We start from the raw sequence: 10,044 nt of genomic DNA on the forward strand, positions 1-10,044 counted from the left end.
GTTAAGGTGAAAAAGATAAAGTGAGAGAGATGAGTAGGTGATGCTGATGTGACAGAAAAAAATGTTGGTGAAAAAGATGAACGGTTAAAAATGATCTAATATCATTTGTATGCAGATAATTCCCAGACCCAGTGATTGATGTGAGATATCTAGTATGGAAAATAATGAGGTCACATATTCAAGCAGGGGCGGAGTTACGACGGGGACAACCGCCCCCATAAAGTTTCGAAAGCGTAACGTATTTTTTTTCAGATATCATTTTTTGCCCCTACATAGATATATAATTAAAGATAGGGATAAGTAAAATAATACACACTTATAACCCAGTGGACTTCCTCCAAACTCTTAGATAAGAGATGGTGTGTTCAATCCTTGACTACAACACTTCCATATTTTTTTCCTTTTGTCTTTCTCATATTTATTTTTGTTTATATGAAATCTCAGTTAGTTCTCCAAACCATACATTAATGTTATAGTATAATTAAATAAATCAAGAAATTGCATGACAACGTAAGTAAATATATTACAAAAAAAATATATACTTTTAGTTTTGTTGTTTTCTTTTAAAGCAGAAAGTTACTGAATTTTTTTTTTTTCACAAATGTATTTCTAATAAATATATATAGTGACAAGTTTTCATCATGTTGATTGTTTGTTTGTTTCCTTCTCATGTATAGCTCTAAATTTTCATTTTAACATCTCGGTATATAACACATCAAGTTTTAGTTTAGATAAAGACTAAATTATTTGTTAGAACCTGATACACTTAAATATTTTAGTTTGCTCTTTGCAAAAAACTTTCTGGCTCCGTCCCTGTATTCAAGTACATCGAAATAAATTATTAGAGTTTTTCATGTTAAGTCTGAATTGGTTTTAAAATATCTATATTGGTTTGTTTATTTTAATGTGTAGATAATTCATGATTGTGTTTGTTAATGGTCTAAATCTGTCTCTATATTTGAATTTATTAAATGATTGAATGCATAAATAATGTCTGTATTAAGTAAAATATAAGTAATTGACGGTTATTTTTATTTATTAAATAAAAAGCTATAAAATTTAACTGAATAATTAAATTTTTAATTATTAAATTGATTAAGTAAGAAACAAAACGGGACCTAATTATATGGTAGGTTAACCCGTTATTTACCATGCCTACTTGTAGATACGACCCAAATGATCCAATTGGGAAGTCTATTTGTCATCCTTGGAACTGGTCTATGGATAATTTTATGTTAAATCTTAATATAGCTTTTACTTTCACCTCCCTTGCCTTTATGAGCTTTGCAAATGAACCTTAGCTAATACAGAGTAGTACCTATTTACCCTCCAAATATAAAAGTGTATTCGATGCAAAATTTATGTCTGTTTGAGTTTTTGACTAATTTTTACCGGATTAATTAATGGATTATATATAAAGCACTTGAGGCAAGATCTTAATCATTTAATTCTTCAGCAACTACAATATTACCATCTGTCTATATTATCTAGTATCTACTACTAAGTCTAAAACAACCCCTTATTTTTCAAAGTGTTAAAAAGTTATGTAATATTTTCATCTAGTACATCTTAAAATAATTCCACCTACACTATCTCTTTAACATTAATTATTAAACTATACTATTAATTATTTATCTTTTAAAATATCTCCATTGACCTTTTTACATCAATTATTTACAGCACTCGGCGCTGCACCCACCACCAACAGTCGCCCCCACCACTACTCCGTCGCCGTCACGACCACCGACGCATTGTGCGGGTACTGTACTTGTATTTTTTAAGAACTTACATATGTTGTGAGAGATCAATTATATATTATATATTAATGATTCAAACCTCAATAACGACATTCAAAGTGGTTATTGATTTAATACAAAAAGATCGTCTAGCAAGGTGCTAGACATCCAGTAATACAAAAACAAAATCTAGAAATAACCAGCAATATAATCTAAACTCTGCTGGGGGCTTAACCTGCGAACATCACAAAATGTGTGAAAAAACCTCATTACAGCTAAGCCTAGACAAAAGAAAAACACTCACCACATGGGGTTTGTATGAGTTACAATATTAATTTTGAACTATTAGATTATATTAATGATTTTACCTTCGACTTCTTAATTGGTTAATGACAATGTTAAAATTCATACTTTATGCGATTTGCCGTAATATATCTTTTTCCTTCTTATATGGTCTTGGGTTTTTGGTTAAATAAATGATGTTGTGAAACACCAAACACAAAAAACACTTCCTTATATTTCTGTAATAGCATCCGAATCAAAATGACATTTGACTGAAGTATAATATGTTTATCTCACGTATTACGCGAGACAATAATATAATATTAGTAAAATACCTATGAACTTGTAAAAACGTCAAACTTTTGAATCTCATATTAATGGGGTTGTGTTGTTATAATAATTCTATAATTTTTTTTCTTTTTTTCGTCCATTTTTCGCTTTTAACAGTTTTCAATTTCAATTTGTTGCAAATATGAACCTTAATATTGTGTTAGATTTGTTACGCTATATAGGCTAGGTTTTTGCCGAACCTAACTTTGGAGACTAAAAACCCATATTTCACAATAAAAAAAAAGGATATCCTTTAAGAAAACCATATAGTTAAAGGGGACAAAACATAAGTACAGGATCAATAAATGTCAAAAATAAGTATAGACATACGTGGAACAATATGTAAGGCCAATAACTCAAAAACTACTTTCTTTAAAATAACCAATTATTATTTTAAGAAAAAATAAAATAAAATCTATTTCGCAAATAACTCCATTCGAATTTTCTATAAAAATAAACATTTTAAACTCAACCGGATTTCAAAACTCACACTTTCTCGCCGGCCCCATTTTTCCACTTTTACACACCAAAAACACACACTAAAACACACACACAACGACAGTTTTCTTTGTAAAACACACCATTCTGAAACAAACTTTATATTTTCGAGTACCCTTTTTAGAGAAGATCAAAACCCAGAAAGGAAGTGACTGAAAAAAAAAATGGAGTCGCCGGCGCCGGAAAAGATGGTGAACACGGTGGGTGTACGGTCAAAAGTGACAGATATGATAAAAGGGTGTTCATTAACAGGAATAAGAATACCAAAAGAGGAGTTAAGAAATAAGATTATAATGGCTGAATATTTAAGATTTGCTATACGTGATTGTATATCTAAAAAAGATATTGATGCCGGCAAACGTCATCATGACGTCATTAATGGGGGTGGTAGTAGTTGTAGTGAATGTCCTTTGGTTGTTTTTGTTAACAGTAAAAGTGGTGGTAGGCATGGACCAGCACTTAAAGCCAGATTGCAAGATTTGATGGGTGAAGAACAGGTTTTTATATTTCGTGAATTTTTACTTAATTAATTTTTATATTTACTTGATGAATAATTTAACAAATGTGTAAGTATTCTGTCCTGTGTGTGTATTTTGAAAAATGTTATGCTGCAAATAATTGTTTGGAAACTTAACAATATAGAGGAAAAATAATTTAGATTCATTGATGATAAATTTGTTGTTTGTAAGAACAAGTGCGTTTTTCTTTTTTCTTTTTTTGGTTTTTGTTATGTTGATGAATATATGTTTAAATAATGGGCGTGTGTGTGTTTTCTTATAAATAAAATATATTAATTATTGTAACAAAGAATGGTCTAGAGTTCAGAAACATGACATCATTTCATATACAGAGTACATAATTGTGTGATATATGACATCATTTTGTTGACATATGTATGAGATGTATGAATGTGAATGTGTGATTTTGTTATGTATATGTGTGAATATGATACATTCTCACCGTTAACATATATAAAATGTTTTTATATGATTAAAATGTGTATATAAAAGTTTGTTTATGAAACTTAAAAACTTTTAATGAAGGGTTGGATTTGAATTAAGTTAATGTGTAAAGAAAAAAGTTTTACTTATTATTGCAAATTATTCAATACTTTGAAAAAAGTTCAATGATTGTGTCACTTTTTTGGCTTTATATGTTTAATATGCTTTATGAATATAGTTGAGGAAATTGGGTCACAATATTAACAATAATGGAAAATAAAGAAAATTATATTGTTAAAGAGGGTTTGTTTGGTTTAATAATAGTGTTTTCTTGTTAATGGAAGTTAGTTTCTTTAGTTAAAGTAAGTTCTTTTTTGTTAGGTTTTTGACCTTAATAGTGTGACGCCACATGAATTTGTTGAGTACGGGCTGGGTTGCTTGGAGAAGTTTGCTGCCCTTGGAGACAATTGTGCAAAAGAAACTCGCGAAAGATTGAGGGTTGTGGTATGTGTATACTGTATAACGAACTTAAATGCTTTGCTATTTTCTAATTTATCCTTTCTCATATATAAAATCCTAGGCTCGTTCGTAGTTTAAAGCAGCGTTTGGCTTTGCGCCTGGTTTGATTAAACCTGTCACCAAGGGGTTTGTTTGGATGTCGCTGCAGGGAGTAATCAGAAATATATTAAAAATATCGTTCATCAAATAAGGTTATATTGCATTAATTTGGTCTGGAGATGAAAAAATACGTACATCGAATAAGTCATACTCCAAGTAGGGGTATGCCATGATCTTGATGAGTAAGCACCACAATATGCTATCACCAACGTGGCAATGTATAGGCGAATCTAATCCAAATTATCGTAACACAAAGCTAATTACTTGTAATTAAACAGACAATAGAAGCTAGGCTAATAGGCTTTAGATGTGCATCTACTATTTTATTATCTTATAGTAGATGTCTGACAACTTCTGATTATGTAATGAAATAATAGATAAACAACCAAAATTTCATTTTTATGAAAAAGAAGCGACATATTATGTTTTTTCAACGTCGTTAATAGAATGGAGAAATAGGTTAGTTATTTTTAGCATGGGTGATGAGTTTTGTGTGTAGGTAAGAACAGAATTAATTATTTAATTATATTCGTAAATTCATATGCTAGGTTGCAGGAGGTGATGGAACCGTTGGTTGGGTTCTTGGATGCCTTGGAGAGCTTCACAAACAGGGAAGGAACCCCATACCACCAACAGCAATTATACCTCTTGGTACAGGAAATGACTTATCCAGGAGTTTTGGTTGGGTAATTTTGTAATCTCTTTACAAATTAAGTTTTCTACAGGTGGTAACAGGGCGGGTAGGAATGGGTCAAAACATTTTCAGGGCTCATATGGGCCATTTTCTTTCAAATTATTTGGTCGAAACACGCTGGGTCTAATTTGGTTGACCTCCATGCACTTATATTTTCTTCCTTGTTAAATTATTTTTCTGTACTAAATTAGACTCCGGGTGGCTTTTAACTTGATTAATGTGTCCCTTAACCAAGCTTATTGATTTAATCCTTTTGAGATAAAACGCAAATCAAATCGATCATTTACAAATATATGTGTTGAAATTGCCACTCCAAAAGTTTTTCAGCCTCATTCTGGTTCTTGACTTGGGCTTTAACATATGTACAGGGTGGTTCTTTTCCTTTATGCTGGAGAGCAGCCATAAAAAGAACTCTTGATAAGGCCACTTATTCTCCAACTAGCCATCTTGATAGGTAAGTTCTTCGAACGGTTTATTTTGAGATTTGTTATTTAGGCAATTATGCATAATTTTCTTAAGTTGATGATATAGTAGCATCAAGTTGTGAGATATAGCTTTTTGTTATGTGAAGTTGGAATCTTTCAATATCCATGCCGTCTGGTGTAACTTTGGAAACCCCTCACTCTTTGAAGCAAACAGAGGAGGTTGCTCTTGATCAGGTTTGTTCTTCCAGGATTGAACCAATCAACCAATGTAATTTTCAGGCTTATTAACAATTTGACATCCATGATAAGTAATGGCTTCTACTAAAATTGTTAATTTTAGCGTCTTTTACGCAGGATATAGAAGTTTTGGGCAAGTTACCCGAGAAAGTTTCCTGCTATCAAGGAGTATTCTATAATTATTTTAGCATAGGTATGCATTATTCTTTTCTTCTTTGTTAATAATTTCTTTGCCTTGTATATTAAATGTCCTATTAGGTATGCAATTTGTATTTCTTCTTCCTGTTATTTTTGATTCTATCATTTTTTTATTCTTTCTGTAGAATATCTCATCCATGTAGCTTTCTTGATGTAGGAATGGATGCTCAAGTGGCTTATGGTTTCCATCATTTAAGGAATGAGAAACCTTACCTTGCTCAAGGTCCTATCTCAAACAAGGTCAAAAATTGATGAGCATCTTTTGATCAATATTAAACTCTAGGAATTTAATGCAGATGAGCATCTTTTGATCAATATTAAACTTTAGTAATTTAATGCATTTACTTTTGGTGATGTTAATTCTGGTTTTCTTTATCTGTAACGAGTTTAAAGGGTAACAAAACTTTTAGCTTAAAAGAAGACGTGTCGTAATGGTCGAAAATCACCCTAGTGTATTTTTAATGCATTAAACCTCTTTCTGATAGTCGTTTAAAAGGTTGGATTGCTTTTTGCAATAGTTAACATTAACAATCATAGACACTAGGAAGTTATAAAAAAATTCAATACCACATGTGAAAAGTTCTGGGTCAATCTGACCCAATCCAACCCTTTTTGATCCATACTAGCAAAGCACCTGGTTTAATGTGAGCATTTCAACCTGTTACCCAACCAGCTTGGCTTAACCATTTTGCTACATAAGAATTGTGAATATATTATATGGTTATTAGATATGTACTTTATTAGTTGGTCGTTAATTTTCTATTTAGTTTACTCTTTTATTGTTTACAGATCATTTACTCTGGATATAGCTGCAAACAAGGGTGGTTTTTTACGCCTTGTATAGCTAATCCTGGTTTGAGGTAAGAGTTTCTCACTTTGAAGAACTTATTTTTATCCTTTATGAAGATTAGATATTTTAAAATAGCTCGTGTAGTATATTAGTGGAAACTTTGAGCTTCTAACACCGTTTTAAATGCAGGGGATTGAATAATATTTTGAGGTTACATGTTAAAAGGCTCAATAGTTCAGAGTGGGAACTCATCCCTATCCCATCAAGGTAAGGTCACTTAAGAAGTTATATTGACTATAATATGGGAGTTATGGGACAACTTGGGTCTTGCGTTGTCTCAAATGGGTCAGTTTATATATTTCTCTATATTATAGCCAAGATGGAAACAGGTCAAATGGGCAGAATGGTCAAAGTGGTTAAAAGTCACCCGAAATCTATTTATAATGCATGAACCTTTCTTAATTAATTTATTTTGATTAGTATTGTAATTACATTGTTTTCATAGTTTTAACAACTAGTTACATAGTAATTGCTGAGTGTTAACCGGCCCATGTGTGCTAAAATGACCCATTTTAATCTGAACCTGTTTTCACCCGTTGCCCAATCCACCATTGTTTTACGTGTGTCATCTAATTAAGACTGGATAGTTGTGGAGTTATAGCCAATATAGCATCGATGAGGAAGTACCCGTTACTTGGTGTTTGTGGCCTATCATTAATATGTCGTCTTCCAGTGTTAGGTCTATTGTTGCCTTGAATCTTCATAGCTATGCAAGCGGAAGAAATCCATGGGGTAAATTGAAACCAGAATATATGGACAAGGTAAGCATTAATTTGTCATTATTAGTGCATATTACAATAGATCTACATATATTACCCGAACTGCTTATTTAGTCCCATAATTATTTCAATGGTTACTAGCGTCGTACTTTGTGGAAAATGTTAAATATTATTCATGTGTAAGGATTCTCTCAAGCAAATATCAAGTACGTGCATTCGGACTCCATAAAAAATGCTAACACATCATTTCAGGGAAATGTATATTTGCTCTAGAATAGTTTATAGACTTACAAAAGAGGGTAAATCTATCTTATATGGAGCTGTGATGAATTCATTTTTTGGGCCCGAGTGGTTGTGGAATGGCACCTTATTGCTTTTTGACGAAATATAAAACTGTGACCATTGAGAGTTGACACATTTTTGCATGTGTTCCCTCTTTTTATTGCACTGTCAGCATACAATGATTAGAGCCCAGAATCACCCTCTAATGTTCATCAGTATTAAGTCATCTTGATTGCAATTGGTTTCAATGCAGAGAGGCTTTGTTGAGGCTAATGCTGATGATGGCCTCCTAGAAGTTTTTGGATTCAAGCAAGGATGGCATGCATCATTTGTGATGGTTGAGCTTATATCAGCCAAACATATAGCACAGGTAGCCCTTAACAAGTTAACAATATGTTCATTGTGTTTATAATATACAATAAGAATGCCAACGTGGCCAAACCGGACCAACAGAAACAAAATTGCCTTCCCCCATACCTTGTAGATAACTGCAATTTTACCTCTTGAAATTGTACCTTTATGTATTTCGTGTTCCAGGACACATCATCAAAGTCAAAGTCAGTGTAATTGTCATAGTGCTATACAAACTGTTGTAAGTTGAAACTGAGTCAAATTTTTTGTTGATCAGGCTGCTGCAATTCGATTTGAGTTAAGGGGTGGAGCATGGAAACAAGCTTTTATGCAGATGGATGGAGAACCATGGAAACAACCATTGAAGAACGAGTTTTCAACCTTTGTCGACATTGTAAGGGTACCATTCCACTCAGTCATGATCAATGGAGGGTAATTCTAACAGATAATCTTATGTTTCATGTTTGGTAAGTAACTAGTGTAAATTAATTCTATCATTGAATTGCTGGTAAATTAGTAGTGTTCTAATTTACCCATTTGTTAAACTGTCTTTGCTATTGCCTTAGTTGTATGATGCTGTAAAGTAACCTTCCGAGAGGATGGGTCCGAAAGCTATATATGTAGTCTTATGATGTAACTGGTTGCTTGTGACGTGAAATATGTCGAAACTCTTTAAATAGTCATTACATTTATTTCTATTGTCGATAGTAGCTGATCTTCCCCACTTTAATACCATCTAATGTGACATATATCTAGGCTTGTGGAAAAATTTTTTTATAAGTTTTTAGAAGATAAAATGGTTTTTTCATTTCTAGATAACAATTCAAAATTCTAAAAATGTGTTCAAAAATAAACAATGCAAACATTATAAAAATGTTGGTGGCTCGGACATAGGTATGAGCACGGTCCTAAAACCGGACCGGCTTTACCCGAAGACCGACATGGTAAGAGAACCCAGACCGAAGCCTGGCCTGATACATGCACGGGCGGTCTGGTTCAGTTCCGGGTTAGCCTGAGTCGGCTCGGGTATGTTATGGTTAGGACCGAAAATGGCATTGGCTTGATATTTTGTTGGGCTAAATCCTTAAATACCTGTTTGGGCTTGAAGTATGATTTGAAAATGACAATGGAATGTTTTGTTTGTGGATGATGTTGAGAAATTAGTGAAAGAGCATTAAATACAAAGTCATATAGATTTAAAATGATATAAAAGTCGTTAATAAAAATACTTGTATGGAATTACAAAATGACACATCAAATTATTTTTGATGGTCAAAATTTAAGGGTATAAAAGATTTTTTACATGACAGCTGTAAACAAAATTTATCCACCGTCACTTTTGTCACTTTTCTTATGCTTTTATCATTGGTTAAAGATAAAGTATCTGTTTTTCTTAAACTCCCATTCCAACATAAATTGATCTATCATCAGAATAATACATATAATAATATTTTATATAATCATATCTCGATATACAGAGATAAATAAATAAGATACATATAAATATTCCATCATTACACATTTACATTTTTGTAAACCGTCTCCTCCTTCGTTCCATTTCTCGTTGGAAACAAATGACATGCTACGATTCAAAGTTTCAAACCCATCTGAGATTTCACTCCATATATGCATAGCTCAATCAAAGCCCTACACTCTCTTAAGCCCAAGGTGATTTGGGTTCTCAGGCCTGGACCGTAAACTGTCGGTTTTTGCAATGACCCGGATTGAACCCGAGAATACCCATATCTGCAAGACTGAAGCCCAGCCTGTTGGGTGGTCGGTCGGGTCGGGTCTTTTTGGTTTCGGGCAGGTCAATGTCGGGCTTCGGGTTTCTTGGCCAAAAGCTCATGCCTAATCGGACAGCAAGGGATGGAATGATAGGA

General features: G+C 32.8%; 1 protein-coding gene across 1 annotated transcript; it reads left to right on the forward strand.

Moving 5' to 3' along the window:
- Positions 1–2,790: 2,790 nt before the first annotated feature.
- Positions 2,791–8,868, forward strand: LOC122599277 (diacylglycerol kinase 4-like). The gene is made up of 12 exons (XM_043771764.1): positions 2,791–3,343; positions 4,169–4,291; positions 4,954–5,091; positions 5,468–5,553; positions 5,671–5,758; positions 5,879–5,954; positions 6,117–6,199; positions 6,749–6,819; positions 6,939–7,016; positions 7,483–7,570; positions 8,064–8,180; positions 8,439–8,868. The coding sequence occupies exons 1-12, from the start codon at positions 3,011–3,013 to the stop codon at positions 8,595–8,597; spliced, it is 1,440 nt and encodes a 479-aa protein (XP_043627699.1). The 5' UTR covers positions 2,791–3,010; the 3' UTR covers positions 8,598–8,868.
- The last annotated feature ends 1,176 nt before the right edge of the window (positions 8,869–10,044 follow it).

Source organism: Erigeron canadensis, chromosome 5 (assembly GCF_010389155.1).
Source record: "Erigeron canadensis isolate Cc75 chromosome 5, C_canadensis_v1, whole genome shotgun sequence".
Taxonomy (NCBI): domain Eukaryota; kingdom Viridiplantae; phylum Streptophyta; class Magnoliopsida; order Asterales; family Asteraceae; genus Erigeron; species Erigeron canadensis.

Coding starts and splice junctions, on each gene's coding strand:
- LOC122599277 (XM_043771764.1), top strand. CDS start 3,011: ATGGAGTCGCCGGCGCCGGAAAAGATGGTGAACACGGTGGGTGTACGG. Junction 7,571..8,063: donor AACCAGAATATATGGACAAG/GTAAGCATTAAT, acceptor GTTTCAATGCAG/AGAGGCTTTGTTGAGGCTAA. Junction 8,181..8,438: donor CAGCCAAACATATAGCACAG/GTAGCCCTTAAC, acceptor TTTGTTGATCAG/GCTGCTGCAATTCGATTTGA.